We start from the raw sequence: 19,313 nt of genomic DNA on the forward strand, positions 1-19,313 counted from the left end.
TCCGGTCTCAATCATGCTGTATAGGCTCGTGCATCTTACAAAGAGGCGACTGAATGAACCCTCTTTCTTTTAAATCTTCAAAAAAAATTCATAAGGCATCCCCCCCCCCTCCCCCCCCCCTCTCTCTCTCTCTCTCTCTCTTTCTCTCGTGAACTAGAGTAACTCTCGTGCGCTTCCTGCCTTTATTGACAGAGAAAATCCACCCAACAAAAGCAACCACTATGCACACTATGAGACCAAAAGGCTACAGCGAGTTATTTGGGTCGTGATGAGCAGAAATCGGCCTATATAAAGCAACATATGCACACATGAGCGCGTTGCCACCCATGCGTAAACAGCCAACTTGACTGACTGCAGTAATAGGCGTATTAAGACTGAGAAAAAAAAACAGTCATAATTAGTCATAAACCCCAAGATTATTATCAGTATTTCCTAAGATTAAAAGAAAAACGGAGGTCATTCACTGCGGCAGCTAAAGTCTTATTTCTGACAGAGCTGAATACAAAGAGCTCTGTGGATCGAGACGTCGCCGCCGAGGGAAGGGATGATGCAAAGAGAGAGAGAGAGAGAGAGAGAGAGAGAGAGAGTACAGTATAGCCTAGTGGAGATGAGGGCGGGGTTTTCCCTCCAAGATGATTCCAACTAAAATCAAACTGCCTCCATGCAGCCGGTGCATGTATTGTACATAGGGAGAGAGAGAGAGAGAGAGAGAGAGGCTGCTGATAACGATGTGGATGGAGGAACGACTGTTTTCTCTGGATGTCATCTCCGCCTCACCTCCTCTGCGAGACGTCTGATCCCGTGTCTTTTAGCCTCCGGTGTTTGTTTGTTTTTTTAATATTCCCGTCCTGATTGATTAATTATCGATTATCATTTCCATTACCTGTCCTGCACCCCCCGCTGTCGCACTTGACATCATCCCTAACCATGTCGGACTCTGAGGACATGACGGAGTTCGCCAGCATCGTGGAGCGGATCGAGCGAGGAGAGGTGAGTGAGCGGCAGATCAGGAGGATTTACGGTCCTGACAGAGCCGGTGTGCCGGTGAGGAGGTGTGACAGTCTGCTGCCCGCGCGCCCGGCCTCCTCCATGTCTGCACTGTGGGAGGCTGCATTCTATTCTATTCTATTCTATTCTGTTCTGTTCTGTTCTGTTCTGCTGACATAATGTTAAATGTTGATATGCCTATTCTATTCCATTCTTAAGACATCATTTTAAATTGTCCTATTGATTTGTCCATGCTATTCTATTCTATTCTATTCTATTAGATTCAATTTTTTTTTTTATACAATTCTAAATCGTGATAATTCTATTCTGATACACAATTTTAAATACTTCTATTCTATTCTATTCTATACTATACTATTCTATTCTATTCTATGATATTCTTTTCTATTATATTCTATTTTAATGATATCATTTTAAATGCTGATACGCCTATTCAATTCTAATACACAATTTTAAATACTGATACTTAGGCTATATCTATGGTATGCTATTTAATAGTGATACTTCTATTCTATTCTGTTCTATTCATTGCCTAAGCCACGTGGCTTTAAGGCATTGGCTTCTATTCTATTCTTAGACAAACCGTATTATAAAGACCTTAATTAGAAGCTGTGATGTTAGATGCTGCAGGCAGACGACAGTCTCCTCCTGTCAGTGTGTGGGACAGTTGGCAGCAGACTGGTGAGACGGAGCACCGGGTTACCGAGGCGGGGTGTGGGGAAAGGGAGCGCGAGCGATGACAGAGACAGAACAGAACTTTACCCATTTAACCCTTCTCGAGACTGAGAAAGTGTGTTTCCATGCACCGCAATAAGACATCACGGGCTGCTTCTGCAAAGGCATTAGGGAAAACACGTGTGTGTGCGTGTGCGTGTGCGTGTGTGTGTGTGTGTGTGTGTGAGTGTGAGTGTGTGTGTGAGAGAGAGAGAGAGAGAGAGAGAGAGAGAGAAGTAGAGAGAGAGGGAGAGAGGGAGGGAGAGAGAGAGAGAGAGAGAGAGAGGGAGGGAGAGAGAGAGAGAGAGAGAGAGAGAGAGAGAGAGAGAGAGAGAATGTAAATGCACATGAAAATGAAATCAAGCCAGTCTTGTAAAACAGCATATGGAGATTTCTTTAAGATCGTTTTGGTTTCCCTAAATATCCAATCCTCATTTAGGATATTTGGTATAGGACCAAAAAAAAAAAAAAAAAAAATTATGAACGAAAAATTCGAAATTACAGCAGGATGGCTTCCATGGGCACAGATCCCTATGGATAGGCTATTAGCCTCCAATACAACAATATTAATATGTAATAATGTGGCTAAGGCGGGCCCTAAGCTATCACACACAGCAGAGAGTGGATAGAGATTTGCACATTGATGAAACCTCTTGACTCAATGAAACTTAACTAGAAACTCAGGAGCTGCAAGGTCCTCCCTCCCTCCCAGTACAACGGGGCTGTAGCCCTTGTTGCCTTCAAATGCTGTCGGAAATATTGCCATTACCTGTTCAGCGAAAATTAACGATCCAACAAAGTGGTAACTATGTTGCCTGGTCCTAACCAGACTCTTGTTTAATGTTGCCGACACAACGATAGCGTCACTAGTGATGAGGCAGGTGTTGTTGTATTTGAGCATTTTCTTTCTGATTGTCTCACTGTCAAGAGAGAGAAAATGTCAACAGGTGCCAACAGCTAATTCAACTTGTAAACGTGTAGGCCTATCTAGACTGTGCAGGCAGAACTTGAACATAAATGTCACTTTACAACATGCACACAAATCTTTTAAAAGTAACACAGACAATCTGCTCGGCTTTCAGAACAAAGCCAAGCTATCTGTGTCCACTGCTTGGTGGTCCAAATCATGGGCATAAGTATTTGCGCTCACCATGTTGTAGTCTAGATCAGGTAGCCTAAATTCTGGTTGCTTAGCAACTTGATGATGCTGCATTCCTTTGTTTGAGTGACATATCAGGCAGCCAATAAAACATTACGCTCAAAGGTAGAGTGTATTTCGATTGGAGCACATTGTTCAGATCCGTCTGAATTTCACCCAAGTTGCTGAGTCTGAGATGTGACGTTTAGGGAGCAGAGAGCCTGGGAGCTGTGTCAACAACTGATGTAGCCATAATTGTATGTAAATGTAATGCCTGACTTTTAGTTGTCATGCATTTTTTTTGCATGCAACAAATTTTGGCCAATAAATTAATGAAAACATATATTTGATCTACATCTATCGCATATTTGCCACTTCATTCTGCTGCAGCACAACAGCACACGCTAGGCTGTTTCTGTTTCTTAAATAAAACACCAGCCTCCCTCCCAAAACTAAATATGTTACATGCTACATTTTGTTCCGACCAGAGCTACTAGAATACGTGACAAGTCGGATTTACGATTTCTGATTTGGGAAGTAGGAGTTTACGAGGAGCACATGAAGGCAGCAGTTGTTCCTATGGAGACTCCCCCCCCGCCTCCCTCTCTCTCTCCACCCCCTGCCTGGCTGTGTATGTGAACTGCAGCAGTGAACTGGCTGCTGATTCACCACAGCTCCCCTCGTCCTCAGCGGCGTCACTCTGTTTGAATTCATTCAGCCGTCGCCGTCGGCATCTTCAACTCGCGTCCGAGAAGTTTGTTTTTTAGCCCGGAGGAAAAACGCCAGAAAAGGTGTTATTTTTTTTCCTGAATCATGTCTGCAGAGATGCGGCGCAGCTCTATTGCGGTAAGTGGAGGATTTATGGTGTTTGGGAAGATGATAAAACATTTTCTCGGCGTCCCTCACTGACTCGTCATTGTATGCAGCCTGTTGCCTCCGTCTGTGTTTCTAGGGCATTTGGGTTCAAAATTAGTTTATTCACAACATTTACACGAGTATTATCAGATGGAGCCTGTACACGTTCATCAGTTATTAATTCAAATCAGTGGTTCATTTTATGAAGACGATTAGTTGTGAAGAGTCTTGAAGGCAGCACTGGCCGCTGTTTCAGTTTAAACTTCCTCTATTCTTCAGTGTATTGTCTCGCGTGCGGCTTTCTCCTAATTTGATACGTTTGTTCACATAGGACGAGGTTAGAGGGTTTTTTTGGGGGGATACTGCGCACGAAGGTGACCAGTAGCCTTTCTTTTTACTCCACCTGAAATGAATTAACTAATCAGTCAAATAATGTTGTTGGCCGCTTTTTCGGTCTCTTTCATTTCCAAATTTTCCCTAAAATAAATGGAGACCAGAGGATCTCCATCTTGAGCTTGGAGAAGCATTTTGTAGACCCCTATCAAATGTTTAGAGTGTGTTATTGGAATTGTGTATTTTGCACTATAGTGTTTGTCTATATTTAGACAAGGCTGCTTAATCCCGTGCTGTTATGTAATGTAATGTATGGGAAACATGTTGAAGAGGCTATAGCCCTGGCTGGTTGCTGATGCTGAAGCAGCCACTGCATCAATGTGTTATTCATGCAAAGGCGATAGTGGGGTTGAGGGTGCTCAGGTATAGAAGGTACCTTCCTCTTCATAGGTATTTGAGTATACCCACATAATAGGCTAATTAACACTGAGCTATGATGGAGTTTGCCCACCGCACCCATATCCCCAGATGCCACAACCAAGTGTTGTTGGCAAAACTGGAAGTGCAGACAATAGGCCTTCTCAAAGAGCCAAAATGTACTGTTGCTCAATCAAGGGTTTCCAATAATGGGTTATTGTAAGCGAATCTAAGAAAGCTGTATCCTTGCTACCAAACTCTGGCAAAGTTCGAAAAGGTAGGACTGTAAACTATCATCATTTCTACCTCCTGTCTTTCTTTGTATGTCTGTTTGACTATTATGTTGTGATTAAAGCTTCCAGCCTTTTGTCATTTTTTCCCCAAAATCATTTCTTGTGTGATGCTATATGTGCATTTGCAACAAGATAAGAGGTTGCGGTGGTGCTTCACGTGCAAAAATACGAAATGTAAAAAGTTGTCAGTCTTTGTCTATCTTGAGAAGAGGTTCCCAATCATCTTGTCTCTGTCTCCAGGTCCCGATCAAAAACATTGAGAGGGAGCTGATTTGCCCCATCTGCAAGGAGCTGTTCACCCACCCTCTGATCCTGCCTTGCCAGCACAGCGTCTGCCACAAATGTGTCCGGGAGCTGTTGATGCTGAACCATGAGGACTCGTTTGACGCCGGCTCCGAGTGCTCCCTGCCGGGAAGCCCCAGGTCCAGGGTGCCCTCCCCCTCCATGGAGAGGCTAGACAGGCTTGTACGATCAGGTGGGTCTCGGGGTAAGGAACCAGAAGGATTATTCTTTTTTTTCTGTAGATGGACGATCAAATGTCCTTATTCTTTTCAGGTAGAGTTTTATTAGGGGCAGGTTAGTGCAGCCTCAGAGATTAACCACCTTCCTCACATTTCTCCAAGGCAGTTCACAGCAGCGGGTTAAGGCATTTTCAGGAACAGCACTCATGTTGTTGTTGGACACGCCTGTCAGTCTGCGAGTTGGACCTTATACAGCAGGGCTGATAATGGGCTGTTCGTATCACAGGAAATGAAAGTATCAAGTGCATCTTGGGCCATTTGTGATGCCCATTAAGGAGGGGGATATTAGTTTATACCGTTACTGCCAACCTCCTGTTACATTATCTGCCTCGCTCTTCACTTATCTTCAGCTGAGAGTTCTGCTTTCGGCTCCACATGCAACAGGTTTGGATTGCTGCAGCCTGTGATCCACCTGCACAAAAAGGACACAAGCAAAACAAGGCCTGAGAAGAAAGCAAGCCTTTGTTCTCAAATAAGGAAATTGCTGTTGTATATATAGCTACTCTGTCCTAACAAACAAAGGGCAGTGCCACCAGAAAGGGCCTTTCTTGATTTAATAAGCAAATCTTTATCCAATGCAAATTTGAGGTCAATAGCAAAATAGGCCTATGGAAATTTTGATCCAAGAAAAGAATGGACAAATTATCATTGTATGATATCTGGGTTTTGGTATGGAGCAGACACTCTCCCTCCTCCCTCTCTTGTCCTAGTTAAACTAGAATAAAAAAATAAAAAAAAGATTTAATGATTTTACAGCTCTGCCGTGACATTCTCAGTCATCACCTCTTTCTCTAATAAAGGGCTTGTCTGAAAAGAAGGCTGGATTAGAAAAAGAGCAGAGGAACTTGACGAGCTCTGTAGTTTTGTCTAACAAGAGAAAGGAAAATTTGACAAGCTCTCTCAAGCCCTAAATGTCTTCAGTGTCTGCCTGCAATGGCCTTTGGGCATCAAACATCCCCTTCAATCATACAAGAGCTCATCTATTCATTTGAGAATGTTTGAGTCAGAAAAGAGAGAAGAGCAGCTATAATTGCCACTCCAAAAAGAGAGTAGCTATCATTTTCACTCCACCCTTCATCGGATAGAGAGAGGCTTGTGTGTGTTATGTACACATGGCTGAACAAAGCACATCTATAAGCCCCTTTAAGGCATTTAAAACTCTTAAAAACAAGTTCAGCTGGGAGGAAAGATGTGGAAGTGTGTGTGGAGCGGACGGAGGGGGGCGGAGGTGGTGCTGGTAGCTATATTAACTTGTCACAATATTCTTTTTATTTTCTCTGCACAACATATGGCACTGCTAAGGCAAGGCTCGAGCAGGTCAATGTCCAAGCTCTGAAAACAGCGTGGTGGGACACAAGGCTGCCTTTCTGCCTACCAAGAGCTCTGGGCTGCATGCCATTTCCATAAAGTTGTTCTCTCATTTGTACCCTTGTCCACTCCCCTTGACAAGACTGGGACTTGGCCTTACTGGATGAAAATAGCTACCTTATCTCTGGCATTAGCAATTAGCAAAAAAAAACCCTTTTAAATTAGGATTTATAGTAATGCATTTTAATTTGACTGCTGAAGATATATACATTCTGCGTAATTCAATCATTTCATTGAGTCAGAATGATGTAACAAATCACTCAAATTGAATTGTAGTATGCATAAATTATTCAATCATCTTGGGCCAGAACTCACAAAACTAAGAGTTTAAGTGATGGTTAATAGTAACTGGTCCTGTTAAATGTCCATATAGATGTCAAGTAGCTTCAGACCAGCAGTGTTACTCTGAGAAACTGCGTATGAAGAAAGTATGTGTACTGATCTGAAACCACTGATCACCTCACATTCAGTATGATGATATGAAGGATAAACTGGCCCCAGATCAGCAGGCCTACTCTGAGACGCTCGATAACTTGGAGCCCAGGATCTGAAAAGTCGCAAGAGCACACTGAGGTGAACAACTTTTTTGAGAACACGCATGCAGCTGTGGTTCAAAACCTCTGGGACCGGACTCTCGAACACAGAACCCCCATTCAAACTCCCCCCAAAATGAATGAGCTCATTCTTCACCGGCAGGACCGCATCTGTTGACATGGAGGAAATATCAAGTCCTACTTAAAGTAAACAAATTTATGCCGGAACCCACTTTGAGCAGAATGAAAACCCTTGTCTAAAGATACTTCCTATATTATCATTCTGGCCAGCGGTGAGTTAATGTAGAGTATGTTTAAGTAATTTATAGCGGCGTTGCAACTCATTTAGCAATGGTTTCAATAAAGGAACAGTAAATTTATTCAGTCATCATGAACTATTCACAGGCCATATACAACTAGAATTCCCTTGGGGATTATTCAGTAAGGTTGTTGCCATGTTCGGTGCATTTTATCAGCAGATTAGTAAACGCATTTCTCAGTGTGTTAAGTATATTTAAGAAACCTCGAAGGACGTTATGAGCATATTACCTCTCAACACAATCACTAAATCTCGCCGTCCGCATTCAACACCAAAAGGTTAAACCCGATTGGCCGGGAGATCAGATCATTGGTAGTCATGGTGACGCAACCTGCCTGTGAGGAATGAATGAGGGATTAGGTGAACGGGGAGAAAGAAAAGACTTAAGGCTATATTTATCAGTCTGCAGCTTGGACAAGCCTCGCTGTGTTGGGACAGAGGAAGGCGGTTACTGGAACTTCATCAGTATTGTTTTTGTCTTCACCTTGTTTTATGTGACTGGGATTCAGACCAAGTAGGCACACAGTTGTTTTATGTTACTGGGAGTCAAACCACGCATGCTTGCAATTTTTTGTTCCAACAGCTAACTCTTGACAAGTGCACTTTAAATGATAGTAAATGCTCTTTTTACGTGCAATGGCACAGGATGCAGTAAATGCTAAATGGTAAAATACATTTGAGTTGCTTTATAGTTGCCGCCTGATATGCACTTTTATTGCACGGTTAGGGTTTTACCACAATAAGTCAGTTGAGTCCTGAAAAGTTGAGTTATGTTCGGTTTGAGTTCTTATGGATATGTGTTAAAATAAACCAAGTATCTTAAGAAGTGCACAAATCAAGACTTAACTGTACTATTTGAAATGTCCATATTCTGTATGTACACTTTTAACAGATTTTGATTTTGTATTCCACTTTGCCCATAACTGCATAATCAGATTTCTTTTCTTTTTTTTTAAGCACAAATGATTTACATTTAATTACTTTTCACTGTTAAGTTGGCTATTTTTCTCCACTGTCATGATGGATGTTTTTTTAAAAACTGGTTTCACACTTGTGTGTATTTCCTTTTTTCTTGTTGGTCTCACTTCACTTCTCTGTCCATTGCTTGCAGCCACAGTGCGAAGGTCGTTTGGAAGTCGAGGTAGACGTGGGCTCCATGTTTTGAGTAGCTGTAGTAGTGAGTACAGTGTTACTAGAACCCCCTGTGAACCCTAGTTTGATTCTACTCCTACTCTACTCAAAGTCTACTTTAGCCTTGTCAACGCTACCATACAAACTCACTGACAACATCACTGACTAGGTATAATCTTGATTATACTACCGTTGTTAAAGCATTTAATTCTCTAAAGCATGTACTCGACAAAGAATGTACAAGCTTTTGCTGTTAGCCTACTCTATTCAGCTTTACTCAAAAATTCGTAAACCATAAAATTTAAATGGAAAATTCTTTAAAGTTCATCTTGCTGTTATTCAACTCCGCTAGTGTGAACTCCTGCAACTGTCAGCCCCCCACTGGTCTAGGTCTGTAACATATACTAGATTATATACTACCTACCTATACTAGGTTATGTAGTGAAAACAAAAAGGCATATGCTACTTAAAAAGTCCGCTGAGCAGAAGAGAGATCATCTTGTTTTGCCAGCTAAACAAATCTTTCAAAAATACTGCTACCAAGAGGCAAAATGCTTCAGTTTGCCCTTTTCAGATTAATGCGTCTCTGCATGTAGAATTTTTCCAGACGTTGGCATTAATTTTGTGTGTGTGCTTTACTAAGTAGGTTAGAAAAAAATGAGGGAAAGAGAATGAAAGGGGAACAACATATAAAGCCTCGAAGGAGTGGTGAGTCAGCGGAGAGGAGAGAAGAGGACGAGGGAGATTGAAAGAGAGAGGAGCTAGAAAGGAAGATGGAGGAAAGTCTTGTCTTGAGGGAGAGATGGAAGATGGAAACAAGAGGAGAAAAGATGGTGAGGAAGGTAGAGTCTGAAGGGAGAGAGGAGAGGAGGGGAGGGAGGGAGGCAGGGAGGCAAGTGACAAAGAGGAATTGAAAAAAGCTGAGACAAAAATTACTGAGGAAGGGGTGAGGATGTTGCCTAGGAGTTGGAGTAGAACTGGAATTTACGTGTGTGTGTTTGTGTGTGTGTCTCTCCTTGTACACTAACTAAGCCCTGCATTCATTCGGTAGACTATGGAGGCAAGTAAAGCAGCTTTCTTCAGATGGGGAGTACTGTAGGGCCCTTTTCCTATGTAAAGCACACAAGACACACACACATACTGCAGGAAAACCTACAATATGTTTGGGCTTGCTAAGATTGTGAGTGATATGTATGCCTTTAGGGCAAGGCATTGGTACTGTTTATGCTTCACTTGAGTGATTAGGTTTGAGACACAGTTTATAGAGCTAGAAAGACATACCTGTCTCTGCTAATCATTTTGTGCTAGACAAAATAAGACATGAAGGGAATGTGGGCCAAGCAAAACAAAAGACTAAATACCACTTTTGTTAGATAGATTAAGTGGGGGATTTCTCTCTTCTAATGCAGTTTTTTTTACATGCTCAGTGGATCTTTTTAAGTAGAGATGCCATAAATTCTGTGCTTTGAAAGTCTTTATCTTAAAAAAACAACGACCCCAACCACTTCTTTACAAAACCCCTTACACAATAGATCAAAATAATAGTCTCTGGAAATGTAACAGAATAGGCGGTATGATATGGAAAAGGAGGTGTTTATTAGATAAAAAAAAAAAGAGTATATTAACATTTAAGTGATTTTCAGGTAATGGACTCACATTGGATTCTGTTTTTTATTCACATAAGAAATGAGAAAACAGTCTTGTTAGGCAAGACTCACTCAAAACTGCCCTTTTTACCATATTTGGTATTCGCTAATATTCAATTAAATGTGCAGGCACAGTCTTTGCCTGGTAGATGTAGTAGATGTCCTTCTGTCTCCGTTATGATCGACTGAGTCATCGAAACGCACCGTAAATTTGAACATCAAACTGATGGTGCAGTTCCATAGAGAAAAGGAGACGCCTTTGGCCCAGCCAGAGCGTACCGGCTCTGCAATGACTCGTCAGTTTCTGCCCTCGGCTCTGCCTCCCTCTGCAGAGCTACAGATCAACACACACACACACACACACACACACTCACACTTTGCTGCAGGCGTCTCCTGTCTCTCACGTGATCCCCCACCTTTTGTGCTGACCAGTCCTGACCAGAAAACCTCAGTCTACGTGCGACGTCCCAACACAACACACACAAATACACACACACATACACACACTCCCCCCTCAGGGTTAGAAATGTGGCGTTCTGCACCATCCATTAGTTTTAATAATGACTCTCTTTTCATCTAATGACTTTATCTTCACTAGAGTATGTCATCTTCATCATGATGCAGCAGGAAACTGTTAGTTCAGCTCGGTCATTATATTAATACAGAAGGACAGCTGATATACAGCAAACAAAGCTCAATAGTTCAGTTTTTAGTCACATCATGGGCAGCAAACTGCACCTCCAGTAAATCACTCTCACAGTCTTCAGTTCTGCTCACTGCTCTACGTCACACTGCACGCAGATGGCTACACAGGCATTCATAGCACATGTTAGTTTCCATGTTTGCTCTGCTGCCGCTTTCCCCTCAGCCAGACCTTCTATTTTAAATTTCAAATGTTTCATCTGCCTGAGGAGTGTTTGATTTAATTTACAGGCGCCTGGAAAAGAAGTGGAAATACTTGCTTGCAAATTGAGATAAATCCAGCACTCCTCATTTCCCCTGTCCCCAAAAAACGTGAAGCATTTTTGTTTAAGTGTGCCATTTTGGTGTGTAGTGACTTCAGTTTGCTGGCTTTTTTTACGTGTGTGTGTGTTGACAGTGTTTAAGGTCCCTATTGCTTGCATCTGTGATGTGACCTTGTGTAACAAATCCTGCTTTTCCACCTCTTGTCACCATGTTGCTGCCCTTGTTATTATGCTGCTGCATTAGTAACAAGCGCAATGATCACGCTGAGAAACTCTTGAAAGCAGTGTTGCTTTAAGAGGCATGTTGTTGTCATGTGAAAATAAGTGTTGATGCATTGAACTGGACACATGATATCACAAAGTTCAATTGCTAGAAATTGCTCACTATTGCATATTTTAGTGTTAAAACAAGTTAAAACTGTAGTTAGGTTGTACTTTGTGCAATGTACTGTAGTTACATTGTTTTATTAACCATGCTATCATTTCTCACCATTTTTGTTTTCTTTATAATCACTGATCAGTTGAAGATGCAGTTATTTCCTCTGTCCAGATCATGTAAAACATTGAATTATTTATAGTGTAAAACAACTTTCTCAAAAAGACAAAGTATTCTGTATAAGTTCCAAGGATACTGTCTTTCCCTTTTCTATGTCTTATCCACTCCAAAATCCTGCCCCAGCACTCTTGGATGTCTCCTTTCCTTGACTCCTTTCCTGTATGATAACTGCTTGATAAAAGGTGTGGATAGGTGTTTGCTTTGGTGCCGACACCCTTGTGTTTGGTGGTCATTATGGAAAGAACGCACAGAGGGAGGAGAAAAGCTGAGGCTCTTTTTACACCCTATCCATGAAGGCATGTCGTGTCCACATTTTTGGTGTTATCATTGGCAACAGTTGTCTTGGGTTTCCCAAAGGAATCTAGGCCCTGAGATCATATTTTTATGGCAAGTCAAAGAAGATCTAGTTGTTGTGATGCTTTTGGGAAACCAGAAGTTGTTGGAACACAAAATGTGGGCACACTTCTTTCAAGGCCCTATTTTACACTCCTGAAAAATATGCCTGTGGTACCCCTTTGAAGTCAGATATCAAAAGGCAATTTTTCACTTGTGAAAATAGACCTCAGACATGATTGGAAATTGTCCGAGCCAGGATCATTAATCTATATTTTAGGTTATCTCCTCTCACTCCAGCCTCTCGCCCCTCGCTCTCCACCAGGCTCCATCTCGTCCCCTGGGTGGCGCAGGGGGTCTGTGACTCCCCGGGTCACCACTATCCCCTGCCCAGGCTGCCACCATGACATCGACCTCGGCGAGCGCGGCATCAGCATGCTGTTCCGTAACTTCACCTTGGAGAGCATCGTCGAGCGCTACCGCCAGGCGGCCCGCGCGGCCATTGCCATCATGTGTAACATCTGCAAGCCTCCGCAGCAGCAAGAAGCTACTAAGAGCTGCATGGACTGCAAGGCGAGCTACTGCAATGAGTGCTTCAAGCTGCACCATCCTTGGGGCACGCCCAAAGCCCAGCATGAGTACGTCGGCCCTACCACTAACTTCAGGCCCAAGGTAGGAGGCTTATTTTCTTTTCCTATTACCTCCTGAAGGCTCAAGTGCACTGTGTCGATTATTTTGGAAACTCAAAACAAAACGGCTTTATTCAGTTGGACTATGGACATCTTTCATGAGAGAAGTTGTTGCAGGACTCTCCCTTCCTGTTTTAATATAAACATGAACCTTTACAGATGAGTCATTACTCTGATTCTTTAAAAAGTTGGTGGGTGGTGGGAGTGATCAATGAAGGACTCACTGACCCTCACTGTAATCTAAATGGGATCAATTATTGCAGATGAATGCAAGCAGTTGGAAGTCTGTCACCAGCTGAAGGATGTACTGATCTTTAATTGGGTCTGTAAGGTGCTGGTTAGGAATGTATCTTGTTCATGTTGGTTGGCCAGTTGATTAGTCAACTTGAAGTTGACTAATGCTATCATATGATATAGGCTCTTGATATAATCTGATCAGAACCTGATCAGGAATTGAACTGAGGATTTACCAGCATCAATCTGAATGTATCTGATGACTCATTGATCTTATTGAATTGCTTATTGAATTTTAAATTAGTTCTTATCCATATATTTTGTTGGCTTTTTGTGTTGTCCTCCAATCTAAATGTGTTAAAGACATCCATAGTTGTTTAGAGATGTCTTTTCCAGTTTGTCCACTATTTTACTTAACTACTTTGTGTGCTCAGTTAATGGGAATCAGTTTGAATTTTATAACTATTATTTTGTTAGCTCAAACAGCAATTAAATATTGAACAATCTCTGACATAAAGCTGATATGGATCTCAGCTCTGAAATGCTAAGTATCCTGAAGTTAACTTCTATTTTAAGAGGCCTCGGGAAATGGTTCAGAGAGCTGTCTAGATGCTTTTAAACTATTAATCATCTTCCTGTTGGTCCCATCACGAGCTGTTTCTTGAACACTGTGCTCTGTTAAATATCCCTCTTTAACCATGTGTTTGACTTTCAGGTGCTCATGTGTCCAGAGCATGAGATGGAGAAGGTGAACATGTACTGCGAGGTCTGCAGACGACCCGTCTGTCACCTCTGCAAGCTGGGAGGATCCCACGCTAACCACAAAGTCACGTCCATGAGCAGTGCCTACAAGATCCTCAAGGTACCAGACGGAGACTCTCAGTCACTATTTTGGGAGAGATGGTCTGGGCGCTGGTAGGGTAAATGCTGGATAAATTCTATTCAGAATCAGTTTAAGTGTCTAATAAACACAATGGAATTTGTTTTGGTGTAGCCTAATCGGTGTGGTGATGCATGAAGAATTTAGAGTGTAACACGCTAATTACTGACACATGATACAAGGATTAAACTGACCTCACATACAATTCCAGAGAGTTCTATTAACAAGGCCTTAAAATGGAGAAATGTGGCCAAGCAAAGCAGGGCCTTGAAAAAGACAACTATTTGTAAGCAGTCTACATATTCAGGATCAATCAACATGGGTTTTTGAAGGCACATACTGATATTTTTTTGAAGTTCTGAGTAGCCAATATTTTGTGCTGATATTCAATATCTTTAAATTTGACCGTTTTATGTTCCAGAATTACAAGGATAATTTTAGTCTCACCGGGGAGCAAAAGCCTCTGAAACAGCACTGAGAGCATCATGCGATGCTAAAACTCTTCATTGAAATTTTCAATCAAATTCTTTTTCAATGGGCTAGCAGCTCTTTTCAGCAGGGTGACCCTCCCCACCTATTCAATTGTAGGGAATACATTAGGCCTTTAAATGAAGAATTAAGATAAAAACAGAATTGAACAACTAAATCAATAAATATAAGGTGCAAAGAAAAAAATATTGCAAGTTTTTATGTAGCTATGGTCAGGGAGAAACCTCTGTATCGGCAGTGGACGACATGACTGGCCAATATCTGACATTTAAAACAAGGCCAATATCGGCAAACCGATGTATCAGTCAAACTCTGCTACATATCACCTACAGCAACACCTTATGTTGCTTTCACAAAAGGGTCTAGGACCGGTGCTGGGCCGTAAGTAAACCATTTGACTGATCAACCCACTCTGGAACACAAAGCCTCATCCTGGAACTGCTTTACTCTGTTACACCTCCCACTGACCTGGTGCCTCGATCTCTCATCTCCTGCTGTAATATTCATGGCTGACCCGCACCTGTGCTGGCGCGCACCAGACCATAGATATCAATTTCCCCTTTGTTTAGATGCTGAAAACCAGGCTAGCAAACCAGGCTATCGCTAATTGGCCTCACATGTGGTCAAGAGACTTTGTCGCTTAGTAACTGAATTCTTTTCAATCAGTTTGAGTGTTTTGGTTTAGCCTGTGAGGAGCCAAAGATGGGTTGGGCGTTGTGTGCTTTGGGACAGTCTGATTGGTTCCAGTGAACTAGGCAAGACCAGTCAGTCAAAGAGAACTTCCACCTTGTTAAACTGAATAGGTGTTGGGTTGAAGTGAAATGTGTCAAATAGTAATTTTATCCGGTGATGGGCATTAACAACAAGCCAAGTCAGTAAGCTCGATGACAGTCTGTTCAGCCAATCAGGGTGGAGTCTGGGTGAAATCTGATAGGCTGGTCCATGTGGACACAGACTCTAGGGTTCTTAATATTTAATGAGATGATTTGTTCCCTATAAGTTTGTGTGTGTTGTATCCTCTGATTGTTTGAGGCCGGATTGGATGTCCTGAACCCTTCATCAGTCAGGAAGTAGTTTGGGTTTCAGCTGCTTTGTTGAACACCACCTGTGTGTGTGTGTGTGTGTGTGTGTGTGTGTGTGTGTGTGTGTGTACCCTTAAACTCAGTGTGTTATTGTTCCACATCTGTATGTGACTGTAATAGTCTAGTGTATGTTGTGTGACATGCTGCACCTACTGAAACCAGCTCTCATTGTGGTCGGGGCCGTATTGGATGTTCTGCACATGACTAGAACTTATCATAAATCACAAAGTAATTTGGGTTTCAGCTGCAGCTGTGAATTTTGGTTGAGATCTGGTGTCTTTAATGGTCGAGTACGTTTTACCTCCAGCAAGTTGCCGCAACACACTATGTTTGTCACCATCTCAATTCGGGCTGGGCAATAATTCAATATTATTGTGACAATATGGTGATTTTTGGATATTGTGACGCACAATTCTGCTGTCTAAATTGATGATGACAAACAAATGTTATTTTAATAAAATTAGGAATATTATTTGAAAATTTCAGTTTCGTTTGACATCACACCTAACATTACCATCGGTTCAATGGGATTAACATTGATTAGTTAACATGTGATTTTTGCATGTTGTGATTTATATCGATATCCTTATGATTCCTTATGATATTGATTTCAGTCACCTCGCCCAGACCTAATCTCAGCGCTATGTGTGCATACATGGATCATTGTTTTTAGACATTATGACACCCACTCTCTTTGCCTCTGATCTTTTCTCTCACCAGGAGAAGCTGGCCAAGAGTATCCATTACCTCATCAGCAAAGAGGACCAGGTCAGGACTCAGATTACTGAGCTTGAGCTGCTCATCAATCAGACTGAGGTAAGAGAGCGCTGACTCATGCTGCTGCAGTGCCAACATCCTTTTCCCCTCCACTCCCAAACCCCTACACAGCATGGTCTTTTTCATAATCTTTACAATGGAATGAAGAGTCTGTTTTACTTTTCAAAATCTTTCACTTTAACCATGTCATTGTCTTTTTCCTGATTGTATTTGATCCCTAAGGGTAAAATTACTCTTTTGTATTAAGCTCACACTCCCTTAACCATCAATCAAGAAGCAAAAGAACTGGCTTAGGTGTTGCTTAAACCGCTTATTAAAGATTTAGCTCTTTTCCCAGCTACATTCCCCTGTGCCACTCTCAACACTTTTAGATATTAGTTATTAGTTCTTCTCTTAACCCCTCCCCACTTCTGGTCCCTAACCTCTACCCCCTTCTCCTCCAGAGGAATCTCACATGTTGCTTTTGATTTAACATCTCTAAAACTCTGCCTTAATCCTGGAGAAAAAAAGGTTGGCATAAAATGGTAAATCACTCTTAATAGTCCCTTGAACTGCTTTATTTCATTTTCAAAATGGTTCAATTGGTTGTTTTAGAAAGCAAAAAGACCATGTGTTATGATGCCTGTAAGTAAGTAGTCTTTCTTACTTGGCAAATATTTATATAGCCTCCTCTAAACCAGTTTGAGAAGTTGAAGAACAAGATGTTCTCTGTAAATGTATGAGGAAGGTCATTTAAACAAACATTATGCAAACCACACAAACAAGGAAACACAGGATTTGCATACTAGTTCCCCTTATGTGTGTCTGGGTTTCAGTCCTCTACCATAGTCCACATTACTTAAATGAACTCCCATTACTTTCACTTCCTGGAAAACAGTGGATCTGGTAGGTACTGGTAGGCGTGAATGAAAAATTCCATCCAATAAAACCATCAGATTTTTGAACAATCCCTTCCCTCCACCCCTCCCATCAAATAAAACTGCATTTCTCTCCCTGACTCATATTCCATTGGTTTAGACTTTTGAATGATCCCTCACTGTGTTATGTCAAAAGTTTCATGTGACGACACATGCATAGTACAATACATTGAAACTGTAACTATGTTTCAGTATGAACTGTTTCCTCACTATTCTTCTGAGGGGAGGAGAAAAAAAGTAACCAGTCGACAGGATCATCAAATAACATGACCAAGCATTAACTGTGGCTCACTGTTCCCTTACAGGAAAATGGCCAGCTAGCAGAGCGTCACGCCAATGAGCATTTTGAGCGTCTGTTCGAAACGCTGCAGGAGAGGAAGTCGGAGATGCTGAGGTCCATCGAACAGTCCCGCAACCGACGCCTGGACCAACTCAAGGGCCAGGTACAGCAGAAATGAACACCTGCAATCAATATTCTGTGTCTGTTTCCACTTAACACATGCTTCCAAAATTGGCATGAATTAGTAAATCACAGTCTAGTAGTTGAAATGTCAGACAGTTGAATGAACATAGAATAGACTGTACATTTTAGATACAAGCCCATAGATGAATAAATTGGCAAAGGAAGGGCAAGGGGTGGGGACTCACACTTATTCATCATGCTCTTGGCTGCTGACACTTACTCTCGCTAGCTTGACGGTTAAATCCATGAATAGCACTCAAGTCATTAGGTATCTTTAAGGTCAATCAATGAATACAGAGGCTAGAGATGGAAACGAGCTGTATCTGATGTTTGTTTTTGAAAATATGTCAAATATATCAATATGAAGCCTCCTTTTTAAGTAAAGGAAATTTAAAAAAGCTGAAAAGAAAAACCTAAATAAATGATTTTTTTTTAAACCCAGGTGGAGGAGTACCAGGGCATGCTGGAGAACAGCGGTCTGGTGGGTTACGCCCAGGAGGTGCTGAAAGAGACCGACCAGTCCTGCTTCGTACAGACTGCGAAGCAACTGCACACCAGGTAAAATGTGTACTGGAGAATAGTGATGTAGCAGGAAATGCTGAACCATTATTTCTCCTGTCAGTTTCATTTTGCAGCGCTCTCCACTCGACTTGATTCGCAGCAGTCGACCTCTGACATCGCCTGCTCCGGGAATGCGTTGCACCTCTAGAATTGTAATTGCGAGATACTTAAATCCTCGTTCTGTTTGCCCCCTGCCACAGTGAGGTCAGAGTGCAGGGTTGGCTACAGAACGGAGCCCTTTGGTAGAGATTTACTGTCTTGCTCAGGGACTCTTCAGGACGGATACTTGCTGACACGGAGGGCTTGAACCTCAACCCCGTGGTTGAAGGGTGAGCTCCCTGTTCCCAGCAGCACCCTAAGGACTCTTATTCAGACTTGTTGTTAATTATACCTAGATACAACCTAGATTTACTTATTGAAGAGGAGATTAAAAAAAGCATCATCTTCACTACCCTGCTTCAATTCATGTGTTAGAAGTAGGATATTGAGACTAACAGAGGCAGAAATTAATGCAATTGTGTAACTGGGACAGCTAATATTGGTGGCTGAAACCTAATAAGGATATCTGCAGCTAAAATTAGATCATTCTCCCTATGTGAAGTATCACTATAAAGATACTGAAGTGCTTATCAGTGTAAAACAGTGCAGTATCAATTAAGCTGAGGAGTCTGTGAAGCAGAAATTTAATTGATTTGTGTTATACTACTTAAAACTTTGGCATCATCATACTCTGCAGTGGGATAGTCCCAACAGAGCACTACAGCATACCTCCAATCTCTTGAAGTAGTTTTCCTTCAACAGAATGTAAGGAAACTGGCAGAAAGTCTGGCAGTAATTCTTAAGGCCTTCATCCACTAAAACCATGGCTGTAAACTGCAGTACTGTCAAATTAGTCACTTCAGTTCAATAATGATTTGAATTAATTCCAAAAGTTACCTATTTAACAATGTGCACAATCACTGACTCTGAAATTTCAGTGCCTTCCTAGGTCCCAGTGGATTTTCCTTAGTGGGACTTACCGGTAGTTTGTTATTTTAGTGTTGAGGGCTTCAATCTGATTATGTGTTTGTGTGACTGGAGTGTGTCAGGGT

The 19,313-nt window shown here is 41.9% G+C and overlaps 1 protein-coding gene across 7 annotated transcripts in view; it reads left to right on the top strand.

Annotated features, from left to right (window-relative positions):
• Positions 1-923: 923 nt before the first annotated feature.
• Positions 924-19,313, top strand: part of trim36 (tripartite motif containing 36) — a 36,217-nt gene continuing 17,827 nt past the window's right edge. Inside the window, exons 1-9 of one of the 7 annotated variants that reach the window (XM_071546431.1) lie at positions 924-990; positions 4,999-5,233; positions 8,611-8,676; positions 11,210-11,290; positions 12,456-12,802; positions 13,769-13,915; positions 16,225-16,320; positions 17,504-17,641; positions 18,104-18,219. In XM_071546431.1, the coding sequence (XP_071402532.1) occupies positions 928-990; positions 4,999-5,233; positions 8,611-8,676; positions 11,210-11,290; positions 12,456-12,802; positions 13,769-13,915; positions 16,225-16,320; positions 17,504-17,641; positions 18,104-18,219 (1,289 nt within the window). In that variant the 5' untranslated portion in view covers positions 924-927. Of the gene's footprint in view, positions 991-3,571; positions 3,707-4,998; positions 5,246-8,610; positions 8,677-11,209; positions 11,291-12,455; positions 12,803-13,768; positions 13,916-16,224; positions 16,321-17,503; positions 17,642-18,103; positions 18,220-19,313 lie in introns of those variants that run through there. The other 6 variants (XM_071546437.1, XM_071546435.1, XM_071546433.1 and 3 more) reach the window with 6 other exon arrangements.

Source organism: Centroberyx affinis, unplaced genomic scaffold (genome assembly GCF_046629955.1).
Source record: "Centroberyx affinis isolate AG114_WGS23_722 - 3 ecotype Tasmania unplaced genomic scaffold, CSIRO-AGI_Caff_v1 ptg005270l_1, whole genome shotgun sequence".
Classification (NCBI taxonomy): domain Eukaryota; kingdom Metazoa; phylum Chordata; class Actinopteri; order Beryciformes; family Berycidae; genus Centroberyx; species Centroberyx affinis.